The 26237-nt window shown below is 42.8% G+C and overlaps 1 protein-coding gene across 4 annotated transcripts in view; it reads right to left on the bottom strand.

Annotated features, from left to right (window-relative positions):
* Positions 1 to 26237, bottom strand: part of MTHFD1L (methylenetetrahydrofolate dehydrogenase (NADP+ dependent) 1 like) — a 291886-nt gene that overhangs the window by 71338 nt on the left and 194311 nt on the right. For all 4 annotated transcript variants that reach the window (XM_019488330.2, XM_014605534.3, XM_019488331.2 and 1 more), the window contains 2 exons: positions 21144 to 21251; positions 18639 to 18791 (listed from right to left, as the gene is read on the bottom strand). In XM_019488330.2, the coding sequence (XP_019343875.1) occupies positions 18639 to 18791; positions 21144 to 21251 (261 nt within the window). The remainder of the gene's footprint in view (positions 1 to 18638; positions 18792 to 21143; positions 21252 to 26237) is intronic.

Below are 26237 nucleotides of genomic sequence, written 5' to 3'. Positions count from 1 at the left end.
GCCTTTCCTTGTAGGGCCTTCCCTGCAGGCCTCTAATCAGGCGAGTGGCTCTTCTTTGGACCCTCTCCAAGTTGTCTGCATCCCGCTTGAACTGCAGCATCTAGAACTGGACACAGTACTCCAGCTGTGGTCTGACCAGTGCCACATAGAGGGGGAAAATCACTTTCCCGGACCTGTTTGTGAAGCATCCATGGATGCACGACAAGGTGCAACTGGTTCTGCCAACTGCTTCATTACATTGGCAACTCATGTTCCTCCTAGAGTCAACAGTGACTCCAAGATCTGTTACTGTCTCAGTGGAGCTGAGAAGGTCACCCCCCAGCCTTTAGGTATAATGGCAGTTCTTCCTCCTTAGATGCAGCACCTTGCACTTGTCCTTATTGAATTGCATTCTGTTGCTCTCTGCCCACTTCCCCGGCCTGTCTAGGTTAGCCTGAATCTGGTTCCTCCTCTCTTAATTATATTGAAATATGGCAAGAACACAAGCATAGCCAACCCAAAGTGTACACATTTTCTTAGCAATATGATCCCTCTGTTCTTGAGTTTACAACAAGAGAACTCTATATACATTAAATTGCAACTGAACCATTCACTAAACCTAACTGGCAGCAATACTAGGTTAAGCCTTACTGAAACTGACAGGAAGAAAAGTCGCTTTTCATTCAGGACAAAGGTACAGGAGCACTTTTCTGTAACCAGGTAGATGAAACAATAGGATTTCCAAAACAGGCACATGCCAATGCTTGAATGGAAGAACTGTTTTGAAGTCACATGGGGTGAGGCACTGAGCACAGAACAGGATTTATTTTAGGGAAAGAAACACCAAAAAGACCAAAGAAGATCAGAAGACAGCAAAGAAGCAATAAACGCTTAAAAGTACACAAATAGCATGCTCCTGGGAAAAATGTTGAGAAAGAGCTCTTAGGTCAAGTGCTGGCTGAAAAAGGTTTGAAGCTATGAACAGAGAAGCTGTCACTTTTTACATTGTTCCTGTGTGCAGAGAAATAGGAATCTGTATAATTTTGTAAAGAAACAGGTTCATAGTAAAGATACCAACTCCATCATCAGTTTCTTATGCAAATAACCCAGGGGCCCCAGATATTAGCTAACTGACCGGATCCAAAAGGGGTTAAACAACACTTACGTTACATTCATGGTTTGTGCAACTCTCTTGACAAAGGTAAAATTAGCCCTTCACTTCTCATTGTTGGAAGTTTTCAACAGTAAATGCCTAATACAAAAATAAATCATTGTCACGTGGTAAAAGCTTTGGGCTACAATTGCAAAAGGAAAAACAACAACTTAGTGACATAAGTTGTTAATATTAAAAAAAAATTAAACCTTGTCCTTTATGATTTTCTAGGTGAATATGCTAAAGTGATGAATACCACTGGTGTGAGCCAGGCATAATGCAAGCTGCAATAATATAAGCTTTCCTTACATAGCTGTTTGAGAATTACTTTTCAGAACAGAAACAAACTAAAAGATAATCAGAAACGCATTGAAAGTTTCTTCCTAGGGACAACCAAAAATGTGTGGTTTTGCATGTCTACAATGAACCAAGGTCAATGAATTTAGAGCAGCTGTGCTCAACCTTTTAGCCCCACAGGCCAGATGAGTGGCATGATCTTTCACAGGACTGATGCCCAGAGCAGGCGCCATGCTACTCCAGCCCCATGTGTCCAATCCAGTATGCTGGGTCACACTATCTGGCCCGCCAGGCAATCTACAGGTTCAGAAATTTGGCAGCAGGGGAGTGGCAATTAGCACTGCCACACTACTTTTCTATCCCCAAACTTTTGGACAGCTGGGGAGTCCAGCAGGCTGGATGTCACAGCTTTGTGGGCCAAATCTGACCTGCAGGGTGGGCGTTGACTGATTTAGACAATCCAGCTGCTGATATTTAACCAGCAGTATAGGTGACAAGACCTATGGGGAGGAAACCTTAAATAAGGAATTTGAGAATAGCCAGAAGAGCAGTCATGATGAATTCAGGCAAGTTCTGCTAAGAAGTACCATATTTACTAGACTATAACACACCACCCCCAATAATTAGATTATATATGGAAAATGTATACATTTTCTAGGTATAGAATCTAATTATTGGAAGTCTGCTTGAAGTTTCCTATGCCTTTTACCCCACAACTTCTTTCCCCTGTGGCCCCTTCTCCCCCTCTCTGAGCACTTGGAAATGAGGGGCAAATTTGAAAACCCCAACTTTAAAATAAACATACCTGTAGTAATTTAGTTTGTCCAGAATTAATGCATTATACCTTTTATGAAACGTACACTTGCATCATTCATAAACACACTTTTAAGCAGCACTTTGTACCTACTTATATAGAGGACAAGCTATGCATGATATTAGTTCAAAACCAAAAGACTCATGATTCACCATACAGTTCATTAGGCTGGGCCCCAGCAGAGTCAACAGCATTTTAAGCCATAGTGACCCCACAGCTGAGGTCACTATGGCTTGAGAGGTTGCAAGTTTGAGACCATAGCAGAAGCGCTCATGGTGTGGCCTATCAGATCCAATGAATCTGCAAAATCTGCTAAATACCCTGTTTACAAGGACATGAAAAAGGAAAGGAAAGAACTGCTCAGCATGTGTGTACACTCCAGATATCCCTGACAAAGGATCTGTGCGTTAATTAATTCCCACTCAGGACTGGAACCGGGTGTTCTTTTCATGAGTCCTGGGATCCTTCAAAAATTTATATTCAAATGAAGTCCAGGGCAACGTGACATGATGGATTCTGGGTGAAATGTTTGGGGCCCCGTTTGGTGATATTTGCCAGACATCTAAGGCTGGTGAAGAAAAAGAAACAATTGGAAATGGGAAAGAAAGGCACAGTTCAGCTGTGGGAGTGAAGAAGTCGTCAAAATATATTCAATGTACTGGCTCATCATGACTTAAAAGAGAGTCAGTGCTAAGGGGGGCTGAAAGCAGTTGATACTACTACATATCTTATTCAGATGGGTTGCACTAACTTAGCCTTGTGATAGGTTCCCATCAGTACATATGTTCAATATGGTCCACGTGTTTTATAATCATGCTCAGGGTTACTTGCATTTAATCAACTTCATAGTTTATTTCCATTACTAAGCACATGCTGTTTTTTGCAGCAGTTTAATGATATTTAATGGGTTTCCTTACTTGCAAATGTAAGACAACGAGTTTTCCTCCCACGCTGACTGGGGGAAAACTCATCCTATATTTGAGTAAATATGGTAGGTAATATGTAAGTCGCTCTCACAAGTTTTAAACCCCACACCTAAAATTTTAAGAGTGAAATAGAAAATCTAATGCAAAGCTAAATAGTATGCCAGACTTTTAAAGCTGAAATATCACTCCTGGGTCAAGAACTTTCATGTTATGTTTCAGCTGGAAGTAAATAACGGTGATATCATGTGAACTCAATGTTTCTGAAAGGAAACAACACTTGAATAATAACAAGATGCTATATTACAGGCTTCTCTGTTGAAAACAATACCGTACAAGTTTATTTTATATGGAGATCTCAATATGTATACAGCATTTTAGTATTACATGGCAAAAGGCAGGCAAGACAAAGCCACTTTTTTACCTGGCTTATCAATTTGTCTTGTCACATACGGAAGCTTCCACTATTTCTTGTACCTGGGTCAATTTCTCTACTCATAGGACCAAGGAAACAACTGAACAACTGCTAAAAGCAGGAAAAGCATCTGCTTTTATAAAAAAGAATTATTTTCTAGGCTTTAAGACTAACAATAACATTAACAGACGGAAGATTTCAACAGTTTACCATATTTTCTCATATAGAACCCAGGCACCTCTCCCTTCCTCTCCCCTGCAACCTCCCCACCCTGGCCGGTGGATGTTGATTTGTCCAACATCCACCAGCAAGAAAAATGGATTCCCACAGGTCTGAAAATTTGGCAGTGGGGAAGCAGTGGCAGTGTTAATCAGCAGCAATTGTGCTTCAAGCACAACAATTATAAAAGCAGGGTAACATGCAAACTACAGGGGCTCAATTTCTGATTTCTGTGCATTTTGTGTACCTAGAGAGATGATGTGCTAATTTTTTCTATTTACATTTAATAATCTGTCAAATGTGCATTCTCTCCCTTCAAAATAGCTTGAGTTGTCTGTTCTAAAAATAGATACATATTTTGTACTAATACCACATATGCTATGGATAGTATAACCTATTTTTAACCTCATGTCTTCAAAGTTTATACACATAATAGTTTTGAAACAGGAAATCAGAGCCTATTTCCTGTTTTAACAAGGATAAAACTTGACCAATAGTCACAAGTATTAAACCCTCTTTATTGTCAATTAGTGCATTATTCATCACACAATTTAATGAAAGAGAACAAGTTGCTGGGAACATTATAAAGTTCAAAAAGTCTTTCGCTTTACTTATCAAGACTCTGTAACATAGTTTAGTTGCAGACTCTCAGCCTCCAGCTAAGATTCCTGCAGTTGGCCCTTAAATCACTTTTAGACTTGAAATAACATTAGATATCCGAACTCAGACATAAATATGCTAGATATTTTCAGTTTTAACATGTGTACAGGAAGAATTTGAATAATTCGACAAACTTCACTTTTTGAATTTCTTGCTGCCCACAAGGGACAGATCAGATATTTATATTCCCAAAACTTATTACTAATAACCACCTGATAAATGGCTTAAATAAAGCCAGGAATAACTGTGTTTTTTTCTAGATATTCAGTCAAGAAGATTAGGAATTTTCTTCTGGAAATCCTCAAAAATCAGGTGAAGGATTTGTTTTGAGCTAAGCTGAGCAAAACTATTTTTCTGTTTATAAAAATCAGATAACTATAGGGTTTTACTAAATTCTCCATGTTCAACCTAAACTCCTACTATCTCTAAATACACAAATAACTCTAAATCCCCACAAATTATCCATTGGAGGTACCTTACCTTGCAGGAAGCATAGGTAAAGTAGGATGGAAAGGTTTAACTTAGAAGTGGTGACAGAATGCTCCCATGGAAAGATTAATTACTCTCCCAGAAGGAACAAAACTTGGCCTATAACACATAACCATATGTGGAAAGAATATTTATAAATGTGGGTTAGTGCCTTAGCAAAATACACCAAGGTGGGTCTAGGTGTCAATGGTACAGTCTGAGCTGCTGGCTCTTCCACAGAAAATTCTATTTGCTAAATTGAGAAATTCTTTAAAATAGAGATTTATTAAGAGTGGATAAAAAGCAGGGAGACGAGCGTGAAACCCAATTTAGTTTCCAGCAGCACATAGGCCTTAAGCTGTGGATGCTCAGAATAAAGGGAGCCAGTAAGTTCTCCCCTTGGCCACTTCCACTCCGAGTTGCAAAATTCTCATACTCCGAGACAAAAGTAAAAACAAGGTTTCCAACGACTTAAATCTCTCTATCTTCCTCTCTAAAGCTCTCCAGTGTGCACATGTAAGGAGGAGAAGGAAACACCAGAGGAGTTGTAAACCATGGACTGAGCATGCAGAAGAGTCTCTTTTGTGACTAGAACCATTAAGAAGGAAAAAGTCAGAATGACCTCCACATCCCCTGGTGTCACCCTTCCTACCACTTCCCAATGTTACAGCAGCTCCTCTCAAGCAGGCTCAGCTCCAAGTCAAGACAAATGGTGCTTCAAATTGCTGTAAATACTGTTTCACAGCCCTAAAACAGTGCTGTTACACTGCTGTAGAGGAGGATACTGAGAGTGGGACAGAAGAAACACCTGAACAACCCCCACCCCACACAAAGTACCAGTCATCTACCTTGTAATCCTCCTTAACTAGCAGCATCAGCTTCCTCAACCCACAAAACATCCAAGAAGATCACCCTGAGATGCCAGAGAGATGGTGACTTCCTGGATGATTATTAGGATATACTGCGTTTCACTAACTAAAAAGAGGGCAAGATTTATTATACTAGATTATTTTTAGGGCTTAGTTTTTTGATCTGCATACGGTATTCAATTTAAGTTGGTCTATGATTTTGGCCGTCCGGATAGTTTTAAATATTATAGTATATTGTATTAGAAAACACACACAGAGAAACAGGTTATGGAGAACCAGCCCATTATAGGGGTGTTATGATCCCACTAGCAGGGCAGACAGGTATGTATATTAACTTCCAGTCCCAAAATTTAGGAAGGTTTTTCTTATTCAAAGACAAACCACAAACCCATTTCCCCTTCCACACCCACTCCAGGAAAAGAACCTACTTGGGTACATGAATATTAGAAGTCATTACAATAATACCCAAGTCTCATGTAATCAGTAGATCTTGAAGCACTTTGCAAATTCAGTCAGTATAATTTTTCCCAATTTACAGAATGGGAAAGTGAAGTACAGAGGGATGAAATGACCTGCACAAAGTCACACAGCAAAGTTGTGGCAGAACAAAGAACCCAGGTCTCCTAAGCCCAGTTGAGTGCTCTGTCCACTAGACTAGTATGTAATTTTGAGAGTGAAGTTTTATAATATGGAGCTATTTTTCCTTATTAGTTGTATGTGAACAAAAAGTTTTATTTCCCATTCATACATTATTACTAATTGAAATCTTAAAATTAATCCGCTGCCAGAGTTGGAAACATCATAGCATGTAATCACTAACAGGGTTGGTTTCATTAGCATTCTAATAACTTTGAGTTATGACCAGCATGCTTTTTAACTTCCTTAAGGATCTTCTGTGATTTAGATGCTAATTCAATTTTGTCTTGATTTGTCACTGACATAATTAAGACCAGAAAAAAAACCCCATCCAAGGCATTGTTCTTCCAGTAAACATGACATACTATTCCTACATTGTTATATATGCCTTCTACAATGGTGGCACAAATCAAAACATGTAATTACAAACTCTTAATATTACATTTCCAAGAGATTCTGTAAATTAAAACTCTGAGCACTCAGGACTTGATCCAAAACACAATTAAGTCAAGGGCAGTGTTTCTAATGACTTCTATGAACCCTGAATCAGGCCTTTAGTTACTCCAAATCCATAAATCATCAACCCATATGCACAAAAAACCATTAGATGCAATGCGAGATTGAAGGACAGTGAGCAGTGGAAGAGCTGTTCTGGACTGTGGATCAGTGAGAGCCCTATTAAATGTTACAAAGTATTGGTATTAAGCAGCTGTGCACTGAGCCTGAAAAAGTAGTACCACAAGCTCTCTTCTGCCTCAAAGAAGTGAATGAAACAAACAGAAACAGTGGTTATGCTGTTGCACCTCATAGAATCATAGATAATTAAGGTTGGAAAGGGACCTCGGTAGGCCATCTAATAGACAACATACAGGTGACACCTCAAGTTGCTGGAGAAGTACTATCAACCCTGCCTGCAGAAGATGCTTCGAATCCAGGGGGAAGACAGATGCACATGCATTAGCATCCTCTTGCAAGCAAACACAGTGAGCACTGAGGCAACGATCATCCAACATCAACTTCACTGGGCCAGCCATGTCATCCAGATGTCCGACTCCGGACTGCCAAAGCAAGTTTCATTCTCCCAGATCAGTCGAGGATTACGTTCAAGAAGAGGGCAGAGAAAGGGCTTCAAGGACATCCTCAAGGCCAACTTGAAAAAAATGCAACACAGACATCACCTTATGGGAAACTATCGCCCTGGACTGCCCCAAACGTAGGAAAAGCCTGTTGCAAGGATCTTAGTACTTTGAAGCCTCGTGATGACAACAGGATATGGAAAAGCAGGAGCAGCAGAAACAGTGTGTTGTGGACTGAACCAAGAATCCAGAGATACCAACCCAGTATGGAAACATGTGCCCAAGTTGTAACAGTCTGTCAATCCCAGATTGGCCTTGTCAGCCATCTTCAGAACCACAGATAAGGCAATCATGGAAGACAATCATCCTCAACTGCGAGGGATTGTTGATGATTAGCGAGAAAGTTTTTCCTAATATTTAACCTAAACTTCCCCTGCTGCAACTTGAGACCATTGCTCCTTGTTCTGTCACTTACCACCACCAAGTCTAGCTCCATCCTCTTTGTAACCATCCTTCAGGTAGTTGAAGGCTGCTATTAAATCTCCTGTCTTCTCTTCTCTAAACTAAATACGCCCAAGTTCTCTCAACCACTCCTCATAAGTCATGTACCCCAGGCCCTTAACCATTTAAACATTACAATATGTATGACCCTAACATGGCTAAAGTACAGTTGATTTTTGTAGCAGTACCTAATGACTATCAATAAATCCACCTCACTTCACTGCTTCTGAGCTAAGGGAGCAAACAGGGAAAGCAAATAGGACAGTTTGCAAACAGTTCACTGTGAGCAAGAGGAAGACTAATCAGATCTTGCTCTGAGAAGGTGAGCAGGCCAGGGATGCCTGTGTGCTTGGTTTGCTGAGCATTTGTTTGATGGACCGTGTGTTTGGGAGTGTGCTCGGAGCAGCTGGGAGTGCTGCCAGCTAAGTGATTGCTGCCTGTGTCTGACAGAAGGCCTAACAAACAGACAGAGCCAGTCCGGGCTCAGCAGGGTATAAAAGGAGACTCCTCAAGAGACCAGGGAATGAACAGGACAGTTTGCAAGTCAGTTTGCTATTTGGGTCTTTGAAGGGGAGCCTTTAACATAAGCTCTTTCTTTTAATTAAGAGTAGCTAACCTACATATATTTAGTGTAAGCAGGTAAAACTCAGGAGTTAGACCAATACTTAAGCCTCACCTCAGTTCCCAGAAAAATTATGGAGCAGGTCCTCAAGGAATCAATTTCTAAGCACTTAGAGGAGAAAGTTGTGATTAGGAACAGTCAGCATGGATTCACCAAGGGCAAGTCATGCCAGACTAACCCGATTGCCTTCTATGATGAGATGACTGGCTCTGGGGATGCGAGGAAAGCAGTGGACAAGATATACCTTGACTTCAGCAAGGCTTTTGATATGGTCTCCCACAACAGTCTTGCAAGCAAGCTAAGGAAGCACAGATTGGATGTATGGATTATAATACAATTAATTTCAACAGGATTACAAGCTGTACTTGGAAAATGCAACTCTGCTCCTAGAGATCTAATAACTTGCCAAATCAAAGGCACTCTATCCCCTTCCCTTGTTAAGTTATATAGTTTAATTTTGCAAATTGAGCAATTTTTTCATCCTCTGTCAGAAAAAGTTTACCAGAACAGTGAGCCATCTGACCATTACGTTCTATATAAATATTATTTCTCAACCATAAATTTTTGAGAGGTGCTAAATTTACAGATGCTGACCATGATCCATCTAACCATGATTCGGAATGGTGCAGGGAAATATCAGGAAGTTGTAACTTGTTTTATTACTTACCTGCAGTGTCATTTAATCTTGTACTTAGAATAAAGTCCCACATTTGCTATCATCTAGTACCATTAGCAGTATTTTTACTTTTAATATTTTATAAACATAGCTGCCAACAGAAACTGAATATGCACTATGATGAGAATTAAAATAACTCATGTATTTGTCAAGAAATGGTACATGCCAGGAGATTTCTGCCTCCAAATTTTGTAAAGATAGGGAAGTATTTTACTACCTCATTGATGTAATAAATATTTGTGCCATATCAGTAACTAGATATAATATGAAAAATAGAGATGCAGTTCTCTTGCACTTTTCCCCTACTCTCCGGTGGTCTGAGATATTAAATGCTTTGCCCACCCTCTGTGACAATACTATTAAAGGTCCTAGACTCTAATAAGCTTACTGTCAGGTCTTCCTCAAATCATCTCAACCATACTGTTTTTCATGTAATCTCCAATAATCAGCAATACCTTTTCCACTCCACTGCAACTGCTTTGTAGTATCCACTGATTTAATGACCTCTTCATGAATTTTCAGGATCTGTCACTCTGTCCTCATGGTACTCTCTCTTTCTCTGCCATTTATGGCATTATTAGTTTTAATCTTCTTTGAATCTCTCCCTACCTTGGCTATTGATACATCATCTCTGATACTTTCAGAAGGATCTGAACGCAACTTCAGCACCTCCTCCCCTGTCCTACCCACTAAGAGACTTCCAGGGTGCTCTTTTTTCCCCTCTTATCCCTTTGGGTGAGCCCATCCTCACAGTTTCAACTACTGTCTTCACACTTGCCAGTCTACCTTTTCACTCCTAATCGATCATCATCCATTTGGTTCTACTTCTCAGCAAAAAAGTATCACCATCATTTCCTTCTAGCTGCTCTGCTGCCCACTAATCCTTCCCCTGACATCCAGGACAGGAACTGCTGCTATTTCTTTCCCTCTAATAATCTCTAGAACAGGGGTTGGCAACATTTTTGGGCAGAATGCCAAAAACACCTGCAACCTCAACTTGTATGATGTTGGTATGCTAGGGGCAGACAGTGGGGGAGCCACGAGGGGCACAACCCTTGGTATGGCAAAACAGTCCCAATTCCTTCTCTGCCATCCACCCAAGGCACATGTGTCAAGCAAAATGCCTTCATGTGCCGCACTCTGGCACCTGTGCCAGGGGTTGCCTACCCCTGCTCTAGAATCAACCTGTCCTGTCTCCAGGCCCTAGTCACTTTCTGCTTCCCTTATTGCAACCTTCTACTCCCTCTCTAGCCTGACCCAAACATCACCCCATCACTTACTCCTTTAGAACTGCTGTTGCTGAATGAATTGCTCTGATTTCTTCACCCATCTTTCAAGCCCTTTTTTCCCCACTGCATCAAGTTCAGATTTCTCTTCCACTGTCTGTTTCTACTTACCTGCTCTTAGTTCTATTTCCACTAGTGTTGTGGTTGACACACATCTCCCTCTTGGCCCTTATGCATGGAACATCCCTGTGAATTGATTTATAAGACCAGTTTCCTCCCCTTCTTCTCTAGATCTCTCTGCAACACTTACTTCTGTAAAACCCAGAGGGAAGCAGCCACAATCCCTGAAGGCAAAGTTTAGCAGACAGTTGAGAAGAGCTCCTCCCCCATCCCTTCTCCTTAACTGAAACTGTTTAATACCTATGCTGCATCACCAGAATTATCGTCATAATTGCCCTACTTCCTCACTCCCCCCTCACTTGCTTATGGCACTTGAGGTTTGTAATTCATCTGAAACTTGGCTGCAGACTCTCTGGTCATTTCTACATCAGTGTGTGTATGGGACTAAGTGCAATGGGACTTCTAAGTGTTATCGCAATAGAGAACATAATCATTAACAGGACCAGATGCCAACTGGCATATCAAGCAGTGCGCTCTTTTGTCCATTGAACAGGAAGGATAGTCAGGATGTTTAACTGTGCAGTTTTTTGGTGAGCATATCAAAGCCTGTACTTTACCAGTCTTCTTAAAATAGCCAATGTCCAAACTAGTTATGAATCTTGCCACCCTAAATATGATAAAAAATAACCCTGTGATATAGGTTGGCTGGACCTTTTAAAAGGAACCACATGCTGTGTTCAACCCATGTGGTAAGATCAAGGATCAGGTGATCTTTGAAGATCACCCAATCCTCACAGTCCCAACGATGGGATCTGGACCTCAGCTCCCCTTAAAAGGGCCAGTCATACAATGAAACTCTCCCACAAAATGTATTTGTTATTTGTCACTCTGAGAGGACAAGTGACTGTAATCTGTGAATGACATGTGAAAATCTTCTACTTATAAACCGTTGTTTAGTTTAGGGGTGCTCAACTTATGCTGCCCTGTGGGATGGATGAGTGGCACAGGGCCACACTGCAGGCCTAACTGCATGTGCCAGCCATGTCATCTGACCTGCAGGGCACCACACAGGACCTGAAATTTGATGGTGGTGGAGTGATGGCATCATTAATTGCTGCAGGAGCCACAGTAATTAGTGCTGCCACTACTTCTCCACTGCCGAATTTCCTGAACCACATGGAGCCCCATGGGACTGCAGCTTGAGCACCGTGGGTGCCCCTCCATTTAGCACCTCCTGGGCATGTCTACCTAGAACACTTAACAGGGCCCAGCAGCAGCACCAGTCAGGCTGGCCCTTAAACCAGAAGCTGGGTATTCGTGTGCAAATGGTGCTAGGCAGAATAGTTAGCATGGGAGTGGACTAACTGACCCTGACACTCAACTACTTCCTGTTTAGGAGGCTACCCACATGTAACAGCAAAGTGTACTTCAGGGCACTGCAGTGAGGCTCTATAAGCTTACTATCTGGACATGGCCTAAGATACCACCTCCTATTTAGAGAACCCATAGGTTATTCTTTTAGCATGGCAGACAGCAATCCTAGAGTCAGCTTCTCCATTGTGGGCCACACTTTGAAATGAACTATGGCTTTCTCTCTCCTGTTACTTATATCAGATCAGATGAAACGGGTTGTCCTCTCCAAAAATAATTTCCAACAGAATAAGAGCATATCACTTCACAACACATCACAGAAGGTCTGAAAGTGCTTTCTTTGTGAACAGGAAAAACAACAGGCTGTAGCATGTTGACCTTTCCTCCAGATGGGTCAGCAAACAACAGAGCCAGTATTTACGAGATTTCAGGGCTTGGGCAGCTCAGAAGTCTGTGCATATTTTCCTTTGGCTATTCCCCTATAACAGCATTAAAGATGCAACTTGCGGGAGCATATGCTTATATTTCACAGTGATTTAATCAAAGCTAAAAACACTGCAAAGGTAATAGCTGTAAAAATAGGTTGGTAAGAATAATTTCCTAAGGACAGTAAAACAAGTTTAACTTGTAAACCTCACTTACATACTTGTGCAGTAAGTGGAACAGAACAACAACAAAAAAAATGTGGCTCAGCAAACGTGAGAAAGTACAAAACTGCAATGACTTTCTGGGTGGGGGTGGGTAGAATCGCATACACTACAAACTCTAATAATTCTCCACCCAAGCATTACTAGTGAATGACCTCACTGGTTTCCTAAACATCCTCCAACAGCCTTCCTGCCTTCTCTCTGTACAGCCAAGCAATGATGTCAACAATCCACCTGTGAGAGTGATGTAGCCCCCTGGGTCAAGGTCACAGGGAACAGAGATAAAAGCCGTGCCAGTGTTAATTAAATATACTTCTTGTTTTACTGCTGATTTCCTCTGATAAAGCACAGTTCATTTTTCCTGGAAAGACTTCCACACTACAAGGGGACCAGAGCCAATCATAACACAAAGCAAGCACTGTTTGGAGAACATGAAGACAGTGTAATGTGCTTGGGTTATAAAAGAAAATGTCTCCCATATCAGTGCTAGGTTTAATATGAATTGCATCAATTTGCACATTCTAATGATACGTTAAATCATGTGCGTTTGTTATTGCAGGCAAATGCTTTCTCAACAATAATTATTACTGTATTTACTAGAATTCAAGTTGACTTTAAATTTAAGATGACCCACAATAATTAGATTCTATATATGGAAAGTTATAAATTGGGCATAACGTCCATGTTCAGAAACTAATTAATTGTTGGAGCAGTCTTTTAAATTCGTCCCCACTACCACTGCTGTGGGGAAAGCAGCAGCAAGGGTCATGAAACATGGAAAACAGAGGTGGAGAGGGGCCATGCGTCCTGACTCTGCCCCTTATTCCTCCACACCACCCCCCTCACTTGACTCACCTCTCTCACCTGCCTCTCCTCCCAATGTTTGCATCCGTGCAACCTCCAATGGTTGCTGTCCTGGCCACTTGCTTCCCTGTGCTGCCTTCCACCCCTGCCACTTGCCTCCCTCACTGCTGCTTACCCTATGCAGTAGCACTGGCCCCAGCCACAGACAGGCATCAGTGGCAGCCCTGGCCTGGGGCAGGCAGCAGCAGGGGTGTAATCTCCTCAGCACTGCCCCACTGCATGAGCCATCTTGAACAAGTGCAGTCCTGCTCAGCTACAGCTGCAATGACAGCTCTAACCCTGGCCCTGGCCTGGGGCAGGAGGCAACTGGCCCCAGGTCTGGGTTGGGGCTGGAGCAACCACCTGCCCTGGGCTAGTATTAAATATAAGATGTCCCCCTGCCCCACCATGGGGGGAAAAAAACCCTCATTTTAGATTCAAATACATACAGTACTTTTCTTTCCAAGAAAGGTCTTCCATATTAAGTCTGTTCTTCTTAAAGAGCACTGAGCTATGACAATTAAACCAATTATAAATGCTTTTTGCATTAAAACAATTAACAAATACTAGTAAACAGGCTCATATAAATGGAGTACCACATTTTGAGATTAGAATTTGATGTTCGACACTCAATTAGAATGAAAATTATCACTACAGTTTCAGTAAATGTGCTGTATCATATCATGTATTGTGCAATACTGTGTGTGGCCTCAGGCGCTATGTAGTTTAAAGGCTCCATATCCCTTCACTAATTAATCCAATAAAGAACAAAAGAAAAAATTCTCTATGATGCAGTTCTTGTCTATAATCTACTTTGATCTGGTATAAATATGGGATGCTTTCCCTAAGTACTAATCTTAAGAATTTCTAGAGTAGCCACTGTTATAGCATTTGATTACTAGTTACTTTGAAGATAGTGACAGAAGTCCCCAACATTTGTCTACTTCAATTTTTTCTCATTCCCTATGTATTTTAAGTCAGACAATGTTTTCAAAGAGCTCACAAAGAAAACGATCAGATGCAAATTCAGTGACTCTGGAATATATTTTTGTTTAAAAAATAGTCTCACTTGCACAATTTAATAATACCCACAACTCTCACAGTTTAATCAATGAAACGGACAAATTTGCTAGACAGCAAAGTACATTCAGAGTGCAGAACATGTGGCTGAGGCAAAATAGAAGAGTGCATTCAAAACTAATGTTACACTTCTTATTATAAAAGTTGTTTAATGACATTTGTAATCTTTAGCTGTGTAATATGGACCAGTGCTAACATTACACTCGTGTTTTTAGAAATCTGATCCAGGGCTCCAATCAATACTAGCAATATAAAATCTCCACAGCACATTTTAGACTCTTAAATATACATTTATTTTAATCAGTTTCAGTTATTTTCAACATAACAGTTTTATAGTTTCACTTTATTTCATATATTCACTCCTAGTTTTGTAAACTAAGAATTACAAAAGGAACATGACTTGTCCAGAGGCTAACATCACCATTTGGATTCTGTCATATGGATAACATTTTGCTTCGCAAGCTCACAAGCATCAACAATTCTTTAAAGGGAGCAGACAACACTATTATGAGATGTCAAAAGCTTATGAAACAATGTAAGCAATACTAGACAAAATGGTTAGCAACATATTATAGTTTAAAAAATAATTACTTCACTAAATCCCAGCAAAAAAAAAAAAAAAAAAAAAAAGGAAGAAAAACCATTGAGCAATAAACCAATTATTTTAAGATGGGGCTTGACAAGCTTATGAAGTATAAGACGGCTTTGATTCAATGACTTACAGGAGAGATGTCCAACTTCTCAGTGGCTGGCAGCTGGAGCCTGCACAGGGGACAATACTGCAGGCCCCCTTCTCCCTGGCAGCCCTGCACCACTGTTGCACAGTACAAATAAGGCCTCCTTAGCCCTTCCCCCACCGCTCCACCAGGCACCCGGGCAGCTTCCCGCAACCTATCAGCCATGGACTCCTGAGTGCCATACGGCCCCTTGGGGCAGGCACAGGAAGCAGGAGCTAGAAGCGGGAAGCTCAGAGTCATGGCTTCTGCTGCAGCCAGAACAAGAGGCAGAGTGGTGGCCAGGTAGGAGCCTGGGGACTGTAGATTGGCCTCTTGTGGGCCAGATATGCCAGCTGGACAGCCCTGACTTAAGGAAGTTCTTCCCAGACCTATGAACCTATTTAGCCAATGCGATTCTTCTAGCCAAACAGAACCCAGTGTCCATCCCTTTAAGATGGTAAACCCTTGGACTCTCTGTTTATACAGTTCCTAGCACAATATAGTCTCTATAATCTACTAGATACAGAATAATAAAAAGTACATACACTAATTTTGCATGTAATCCACAGGATGTCATTTGGTTCTTGATATGAAACAGAGCTGCATGGAAGACTAATTCCCAGTAAAGGTAGGGTTCCTCATTCATAGGTACTTTTCAATATCTCTAATGGGAGAAACTGCTTACGTAAATGTGTCCACCTAACCACCCAAATTTTGTTTTCAGGTTAGAAACTGGCAGTTACCGCAACTGAGTAATTACCGAAAAAGGCACATATGAGCCCTTTTTCTGGCTACCACTGGTCCTGTGCCCATCACTACTTCCAGTACTAATGAGAGTCTGCATAGGATATAGATTTATGTGGTGGAGTTATGGTTAGTATGTGCTAAATCACCAATACATCACTTGTTACTAAAATCAACCCCAGAAAATCCATCTCTCCAGCAATCTAAAGAGCTGCATCTCCAACGGACCTAAAGGTGAACCTTTCCTTTCCTTCCTGCCCCAGCTTTTGGGTGTACACAGTTCAAGGTTGAATATGGCACACTCAGAGAAGAGAACCTTCACTTAGATCATTCTACTCCCAGTAATTAGAATATCAAGCATCTTCATTTCCCAGTTGGACACTGTGATCTCTTCCTTTTTAAATTCCAAGCAGCCACTGTAATGCACAACTGGTGGAGGCACTTACTGTGGTCATATACTTAGAAAGCAGACCCCCAAAGGCAAGCCCCAGTGACACAGTTTCTTGAATTCCAGGAACTCTCCTGGTCAGAAACTACTTCCTTCCTTTTTTCTAATACTTAATTGTTACAGAGGGAATTTTAAACAAGTTACATATCTCTTAGCCATTCCCCAGTGGCCTGCCATGTAAGGAAATCAGGCTGGGCTCTGGGAAAATGAGATAACACCAAAAGAGTGTTGTCTTCCGGAAATGCAATCACTTTTGTCCCTTTTCCATGAATCAGCTACATGACTAGTAATAACTCATGCCCTGAGATGTCAGAAGCTGTCCAATTGTTGTTCAGAAACAAGATACATGGCTGGCAGAATTCATCAACCATATATCAAAAGCATGCTGTACAGGAAGTGAGAAGAACGTGTTATAAGCTTTGTACTTGTATCCTTTACTCTTAAGGAATGCATAGGAAGAGAGCTCCTACAATTATCAGATGCAAAAGTTACTCCTCCAAATGCAGTGAGGAATACTTTTTAGAACCATACACTTTTACATTCCCATATGAGAAAGCAGATTGCTATTATTTCCATAGTTAGAAATCCACTCCCTTCCCATTTTCTCTCTCTCTCTTTTTTTTTTTGTGAAGCAAGAAGAGACAGTCAGATATACCTCAATCTAATGATACATTTTTGCTAACTTCTGCTAACAGAGAAACTGGACCTTTTCAGCCTCCGCAAGAGAAGGTTGAGAGGCGACCTTGTGACTGCCTATAAGTTCATCATGGGGGCACAGAAGGGAATTGGTGAGTTTTTATTCGCCAAGGCGCCCCCGGGGGTTACAAGAAATAATGGCCACAAGCTAACAGAGAACAGATTTAGACTGGACATTAGGAAGAACTTCTTCACAGTTCGAGTGGCCAAGGTCTGGAACGGACTCCCAAGGGAGGTGGTGCTCTCCCCTTCCCTGGGGGTTTTCAAGAGGAGGTTAGATAAGCATCTAGCTGGGGTCATCTAGACCCAGCACTCTTTCCTGCCTATGCAGGGGGTTGGACTCGATGATCTATTGATGTCCCTTCCGACCCTAACATCTGTGAATCTATGAACATTTTTGCTAACTAAATACAGTAAAGAATACTCTCTATTGCAGTACTTCCTAACCTTTTCCTCAGCATGACCCCATTTTCTGAGCATGTCCCCTCACTCCCGACCCTCCCAAGTGCCCTTCACTCTCCACTCATAGGCCCCTGGCCCTGCCAGTGCCCTTCACTACCCACCTACAACCCCCTCCCCCACCGGTGCCCCTCACTCAAGACCCCCACCCCCCCAGCCCTGCCAGAAGGGGCCCCCAGCTACTAGAACTATGAGACCAGGGCTGTGGGACTATGGCCTAGAACCCCCTTCCCCCGCCCACCAGCAACGTCCAAGCCCCAGCTTCAGCTCGTGGGAGGTGGTGGCTGCTCCAGCCGGAGTGGAACATAAAGCCCAGCTTCTCCCACCCTCTTCCCCTGTGGGCAGCATAGCCAAAGCAGAGCCCATTGGTGGGGAGAAGAGTAGGGAAGATGCAGGTTGTCTGTGGCGGGCTCAGGGCTCCTGGGCTTTCCCACTTTTTTCTCCTTCAAAGGAGAAAATCTGTAATTGTTTTTGCAACCCCATTTTTTATGGGGTTGCAAACACAACTCCAAAGGTGGGCACTGTTGCTCTACTGGAAGACCGATGAAAAAGCCTTTTCATGTGAATTTTCAAGCCTATTCATCTAAATTCAGCAGGTTCTACATATAAAACTACAGCAAGCTGGCAAAACTCGTTTTCAGTGGCAATTAGGTGCCTAACTCCCTTAGTTTTACTTGAAGATGCCAGATAATCATACACTAGTATGTAGCTACCTTTATAAATTACATGTTCAAATTAATTTGATGTACATACATGTTTTATTACATTAACCCGATTCTTTTTGTCCTACTAAGTTTGGAGCCAAAAGGCACAGAAGACCAAAAATTAATTTTGAAACATGAACTGTGACAACTTATATGAAATAACAAATGAAAACTCAGCTGGCTATACAAGTTCTGTTGCTCTCAATAAGTAAAAGTACTCCCCAAGACAGCGTGTTAAAGAAAGGAGAGAAATTTCTGGTCTGATATGTCACTCACCGTTCCTACCAATGGGTAAATAAATCCAGCTCCAATGCTGGCCCGCACATCACTGATGGGCAGAATGAAGCCAGTTGGAACGCCTTTCCTTTCAGGCTGGTGGGAGAGGGACAGGTGAGTTTTTGCCATACAGACTGGCAGATTTCCAAATCCCTGCCAGAAGAAAGAAATGTTACTAAGGTTATGCTACCTAGTTTACAATAAAGAAAACAATAATCAACTCCACTTCATTATGTCACCAATATCTTCCATAATCTGAGAATGCCCCAATAGTGTTAAATAATTTAGGTTAGAAGTTAACAACTAATAAATGCAGATAATGTTTTTGTCTATTTTTTAAGAATAACTACTGCAATTGAGCTCTAACCACAGCAATAGAGGCTCTTTTAGGGCAAGGGTCTCAAAGATATGGCCCACAGAGTCCTATCCTTCAGCCTGCAGTACTGCCTCTGGTTCATGGACCAATGTGTTGCATGCAGCATGCACTGACCCTGGTCCTATCCACTGCATGTGGACTGTGCCTGGCACGGGCTGCACATCGCATGGGGGCTGGAGCCAGTGCGTGCTGCATGCAGTATGTGGAGCTTGTCTGGGGAGTGTGCCACATCCAGCACGTGCCCCAGAATGGCCCCATGTGCCATGCTGGGCTGGGGCTGCATGTGGCACATGGGGCTGGTCTGGGGCACATTGCATGTGGTACCTGCACTAGACTGGCCCTGTGGACTGGATCTGGTATGTAGGGCTGGTCTATGGGCCCAATCCAAGATTGGCTTTGTACCCTTCATACTCTAATAACATTCTCCATCTCTCCTGCTGGAATTGTTCTACTCTAGAAAACTCAAGATTCACTGGACCAGAGAAAAAGTGAGCAAGAGTAATCATGACTCTGTAGCCTAGTGGTTTGGGGACTTTCCTAGGAAAGGAGAGACTGCGTTTTGGGCTCTATTTCAAGGACTGTTCATTTGAGTCCATGGCGTTTTCCATACATCACTGAAAAGTAGACCCCAGCATCTACTCTCTCTCTCTTCCTCCATTTCTGAATGAAAGCAGTAACCCTAGCTGCTGTGCTTTGTTCAGAGCCCACAGCTGTAGGTATGCTCTGACTGACTAGATCAGGCTCCTCAGGGGACATAGGCAGGGGAACAGCCAAATGTAAGCATGAGAAAGTACCAACAAGATGCTTATCTTTAAACAAGTCTGGCACAGTTTGGGACATACGTAGAAGTAGAGATTTTATTAGAGAACCTTACCAGTCAAAACCTAGGAACCTACAAACTCTCAGGTGCCTAAAAAATTAAGCGATGCCTTTGAAGATATTGCTCATGGGTTTCAAACAGAGCTAATAATTATAGAAGCTTGTTTTCCATATAGATATTCAAGGCCATTATTAAAAGGTTTGCTTTGTAAAGATATTTGAACTTCTACATCTAGCTCTCTTGTTAAGAGTACATGACTACAGCATCCATCTCTTCTAGGGTTTAACCAAATTAATCAGCAGACACTATACAATTCAAATTAGCGGGCAAATATAGCTGATGTGGTGATCACTCTAGAAAGTCTACTCATTGTTCTCCGACTCAAAAATTTTCTAGAGACACTGATGTAAAGAATGTAACTGAAGGAGAAGAAACAACCACCAAAAATATAAAAAGTCATACTAACCAAACAGCTCATAGAAAATAGTGTGAATGAAGGGGAAATCTGCACATTTAGTTGGGCACATGATTTCCTGTTTTTATATGCACCAATACTCACAGGGAGGGGTTACAAATATAAACAATCATTTGTATGTAAAAACTGGGCAAATACAAACCACAGTGGAAACTATTCAGTGAGATGTGCCTTTTCAAGCACCAATACCCACATTTGCACAGCACTGTTCTGTGACTGCCCTGAGCAGAACTTGAATATTTATGTGAACACATCATTACTTTGTTTTTAGAAAATTTGGCTCTATTTCTAGATCTGGTCACCTTAGCTTCCGAACTGATTAAGAGCTCCTTAGTGATCAGTACGACAATTAAGTAAAGGTACACAAACATATAACACCCACTTGTATTCAGGAGATTTAAAGAGATACTTATAAAAAAGGCTGAAAAGCCTTGGTACAAACAGCACCAATGACATGCAATCTAGTAGTAACAAATGTCTTAATAACAAATGGGAAGACAGAAGAAATAATCATGTGAAAAACAGCTGATTCATGTGTTGTGATTCAGACACCAGCTTGGAAAATCATAATCAAAACGCACGTGCATAAGATATCTGTCAAGGAAAAGCTAAATTTATTACATTCTCTCAAATATTAATTAATATCAGGCCAAGATTTGGCTAACTCTTCAGCACCTTCTACCCTGTGGAGATATTTACATTGTTGCAAAGCACATCTGAAATGCTAAATGCTGATTTGGTAATATTTTACACCCTCTATGCACCCAGTTTGCAGAGTTGTAAGATGTAAGGCCACGGCCAACCATGTCCAACGTGTTTAGCATGTTTTTTTACCTGTCGGCTGTAATGATCGATTTGTATTTGTGCTGTAGGAGACAACTCTATGTCCTGTGCTCCATAGACCTTCTGGGCAATGATCCTTATTTTTTCAACAATAGGAAGCTGTGGAATAAAGAAAGGTAACAAAATATTTATACACATAACAGAGTGAACTACATCCCATGTGCTAAGCTTTTGTCTTTGTGGTTAGATTTATTCCCAAGATTATAGAGGTTTCTCCTCTGGAACAGAAGCAGGCATGGGGCTCTGAAGGTGATAGGTGTACTATACAGGAGATGGGGTTTTGGGAACAACTGGTGGATTCACCAAGGGCAAGTCATGCCTGACTGCCTTCTATACCAAAATGACTGGCTCTATGGATGCAGGGAGCGCAGTGGACATGATATACCTTGACTTTAGCAAGGTTTTTGATATAGTCTTCCACAACATCCTTGCAAGCAAGCTAAGGAAGCATGGGTTGGATGAATGGACTATAAGGTGGACAGAAAACTGACTGGATTATTAGGTTTAACAGGTAGTAGTAATCTATAGCTCAATGTCTAGCTGGCAGCAGGTATCAAGTGCAGTACCCCAGGGGTCAGTTCTGGGGCTAGTTTTACTGGATCTGGTATCCATACTGGATCTGGTATTGGCAACGGGAGATGACATGGTAGCGGACCTCCAGATCGGTAGCCATCTGGGGAACAGTGATCACCTAATAATAGAATTCACCATAAGGCGGCGAGTGGGTAAGGTAACTAGTAGGGTGAAAGTGCTAGACTTTAGGAAAGCAGATTTCAATGAACTCAGGCGATTAGTCAAGGACGCACTGCAGAGTAGGAGATTTGAAGAGATGGAAGCCGAAGAAGGGTGGCTGTGCCTTAAGGAAACGATCCTTTGGGCACAAAGCAAGACGATCCCCGAAGAGGCAAAAGAGGAAAAGGGGCCAGGAGGCTTCCCTGGCTGACCAGAGAAATCCAGAGCAGCCTAAGGGACAAAAGGGGAGCACATAAAAAGTGGAAACAGGGAGAGATCACCAAAGATAAATATACCTCCTCTGCTCGTGCTTGTAGGGAGGCAGTTAGACAGGCCAAAGCTACCATGGAGCTGAGGATGGCAACCCAAGTAAAAGACAACAAGAAATTGTTTTTTAGATATATAGGGAGTAAAAGGAAGGCCCAGGGAGGAATAGGACCCCTGCTAAATGGGCAGAAACAATTGGTGACAGACAGGGGGGACAAGGCTGAACTCCTCAATGAGTTCTTTGCCTCAGTGTTCCTAAGTGAGGGGCAGGACAAGTCTCTCACTGGGGTTGTAGAGAGGCAGCAGCAAGGCGCCAGACTTCCATGTGTAGATCCTGAGGTGGTGCAGAGTCACTTGGAAGAACTGGATGCCTTTAAGTCGGCAGGCCCGGATGAGCTCCATCCAAGGGTGCTGAAGGCACTGGCTGACATCATTGCAGAGCCACTGGCGGGAATATTTGAAAGCTCGTGGTGCACGGGCCAAGTCCCGGAGGACTGGAAAAGGGCCAACGTGGTCCCCATTTTCAAAAAGGGGAGGAAGGAGGACCCGGGCAACTATAGACCTGTCAGTCTCACCTCCATCCTTGGCAAAGTCTTTGAAAAAATTATCAAGGCTCACATTTGTGAGAGCCCGGCAGGACAAATTATGCTGAGGGGAAATCAGCACGGGTTCGTGGCAGGCAGATCGTGCCTGACCAGTCTAGTTTCTTTTTATGACAAGGTTATGAAACGCCTGGACACAGGAGGAGGGGTGGATGTCGTATACTTAGACTTCAGGAAGGCCTTCGATACGGTATCCCACCCCATACTGGTGAACAAGTTAAGAGGCTGTGACTTGGATGACTGCACAGTCCGGTGGGTGGCGAATTGGCTGGAGGGTCGCACCCAGAGAGTCGTGGTGGATGGATCGGTTTCGACCTGGAAGGGTGTGGGCAGTGGGGTCCCGCAGGGCTCGGTCCTTGGACCGATACTCTTTAATGTCTTCATCAGTGACTTGGACGAGGGAGTGAAATGTACTCTGTCCAAGTTTGCAGATGACACAAAGCTATGGGGAGACGTGGACACGCCGGAGGGCAGGGAACAGCTGCAAGCAGATCTGGACAGGTTGGACAAGTGGGCAGAAAACAACAGAATGCAGTTCAACAAGGAGAAATGCAAAGTGCTGCACCTAGGGAGGAAAAATGTCCAGCACACCTACAGCCTAGGGAACGACCTGCTGGGTGGCACGGAAGTGGAAAGGGATCTTGGAGTCCTAGTGGACTCCAAGATGAACATGAGCCGGCAGTGTGACGAAGCCATCAAAAAAGCCAATGGCACTTTATCGTGCATCAGCAGATGCATGACAAATAGGTCCAAGGAGGTGATACTTCCCCTCTATCGGGCGCTGGTCAGACCGCAGTTGGAGTACTGCGTGCAATTCTGGATGCCGCAATTCAAGAGGGATGCGGATAACCTGGAGAGGGTCCAGAGAAGGGCCACTCGTATGGTTAAGGGCCTGCAGACCAAGCCCTACGAGGAGAGACTAGAGAAACTGGACCTTTTCAGCCTCCGCAAGAGAAGGTTGAGAGTTGACCTTGTGGCTGCCTATAAGTTCATCATGGGGGTACAGAAGGGAATTGGTGAGTATTTATTCACCAAGGCGCCCCCGGGGGTTACAAGAAATAATGGCCACAAGCTAGCAGAGAGCAGATTTAGATTGGACATTAGGAGGAACTTCTTCACAGTTCGAGTGGCCAGGGTCTGGAACGGGCTCCCAAGGGAGGTGGTGCTCTCCCCTTCCCTGGGGGTCTTCAAGAGGAGGTAAATGAGCATCTAGCTGGGGTCATCTAGACCCAGCACTCTTTCCTGCTTATGCAGGGGGTTGGACTCGATGATCAATTGAGGTCCCTTCTGACCCTAACATCTATGAATCTATGAATCTACTCCAGGGGTCAGTTCTGGGGCTAGTTTTGTTCAACTTCTTCAACAGTGACCTGGAAGATGGGATGGAGTGCACTCTCAGCAAGTTTGCAAATGACACCAAGCTGGAAGAAGTAGTAGGTATGCTGGAGGGTAGGGAAAGGATTCAGAGACCTAGACAAATAGGAGGATTAGGCCAAAAGAAATCTCATGAGGTTCAATAAGGACAAATGCAAAGTCCTGCACTTAGGATAGACCAATCCCATGCAGCACTACAGCTTAGGGACTGACTGGGTAAGTAGCAGCTCCGCAGAAAAGGACCTGGGGGTTACAGTGGATAGTAAGCTGAATATGAGCTAACAGTGTGCTCTTGTTGCCAAGAAGGCTAACAGCATATTGGGCTTCATTAGTAGGAGTGTTGCCAGGAGATCGAGGGAAGTGACTCTTCCCATCTGTTCAGCACTGGTGAGGTCACATCTGGAGTACTGTGTCCAGTTTTGGGCCCTCACCACAGAAAGGATACAGAGAAACTGAAGAGAGTCCAGTGGAGGGCAACAAAAATGGTTACTGGGCTTCTTTTGTTTGGAGAAGAGAAGACTGAGAGGGGATTTAATATCAGTCTTCAGTTACCTGAAGGATGACTGAAAAAAGGATGGAGCTAGTGGTGGCAGATGACAGAACAAGGAGCAATGGTCTCAAGTTGCAGCAAGGGAAGTTTATGTTAGAAACCAGGAAAAACTCCTCTCCTGCATGGAGGGTAGTAAAACACTGGAACAAGTTACCCAGAAAGGTTGTGGAATCTCCATCCTTGGAGGTTTTTAACACCTGGCTAGATAAAGTCTTGGTTAGGATGATCTAGTTGGGGATGATCCTGCTTTGAGCAGGAGGCTGGACTAGATGACCTCCCTTCCAACCCTAATTTTCTATGATTCTATGATTTGTACATTTCAAAAAACAGGGGGCAGTAGCCAATAACAGGGCCCAGACTGAATGGCCAAGAGATGCATCAAGTTATACATCTTCTGCCAGGATGGTCAGTGTAACATCATCTACCTTTTTGCAGATCAAATCAAAACATGAAATGGATTATCATGCACAGCAAAGTGAATATTTGCTTTTTATTTTCAGTTCTATAAGGAGGGAGGAAATTCTTGATCTTAAGAATATTAAGAATCAGTAATCTTAGGACAGAAGTTAAAAAGTTCTAGTGGTAACAGTGATCACTAGACACTTAGATTTGATATCACAATTAAGGTGAATTGCAATTAAAGTTATAGGGTACCAAATTGGCAGCAGGGACAGGAAGGGTAATAAATGCCTGCCTGCTGATCAGAGTGGAAAGCCTTTATGGCAGGCCCTCTCTCCTTCCACTGACCAAAATTATTCCTTGTTCCCACCTTCCTCAATTTTTCAGAGTAGCAAGTAGGCTGTAAAGCACAAGGGGAACCTTAGATGAAAAGCATTATAGGAGTGTAGAGATGTCTAAATCAGGGCTGTTCAACTCACAGCCACCTGCTTGCTACTCTTCTCATTGCTCCTCATGCTATACACATACAAGCATCCACACACTGGCACCAGCTGCCCACTATGACAGAATCAGGGCTCCATACACAAATCCCTGCTCCCCCAGAGGTTGGCAGGTATGTAAGTGGGCATGGAGGGTGTGCAGAGGAGAAAGGGGAGGGGCAGTGCAGCACCACAGGGCAATGAATCATCCTGGTGCAGTTGTAGATAGTGGTACAGCAGTACTATACCATAATCAGCAGGTGGGAGCCAGGATCCCTGGAGAAGTGCCACTAAGCAGTTTTGTTTTAATATAATTTCAAGAAATATTTTTTTCCAAATAGAAACCAGAAGGCAGCAGCAGGTGCTGGCCCAGCCCAGCCCGGGCACTGCCGGGCTGGCAAAACTGCAACAGCGCGGAAGGGTAAAGAGGGAGGGGGAGGCCCTCAGTGTGTGGCCCCCAGCTGCTTAGGAATTGGATAGCCCAGGAATTGGACTAGTCTAGATTATAGTTTAAAACTGTAATATTTAACCATATAAGTATCCAATTTTAAACGTCCGAGCATGGGGAACACAGGACTGGAATGGACTGTGAGGATCACTCCATCCAGTCCCCCATTATTACTGACAACATTTTGTAAGTGTTATGTCTGTTCATAAACTGACTAAGCTCCATCTCATAACT

This window comes from Alligator mississippiensis, chromosome 1 (genome assembly GCF_030867095.1).
Source record: "Alligator mississippiensis isolate rAllMis1 chromosome 1, rAllMis1, whole genome shotgun sequence".
Lineage (NCBI taxonomy): Eukaryota > Metazoa > Chordata > Crocodylia > Alligatoridae > Alligator > Alligator mississippiensis.
The sequence above is the reverse complement of the archived record's forward strand: the minus strand, read 5'-3'. Positions and strand labels throughout refer to the sequence as shown.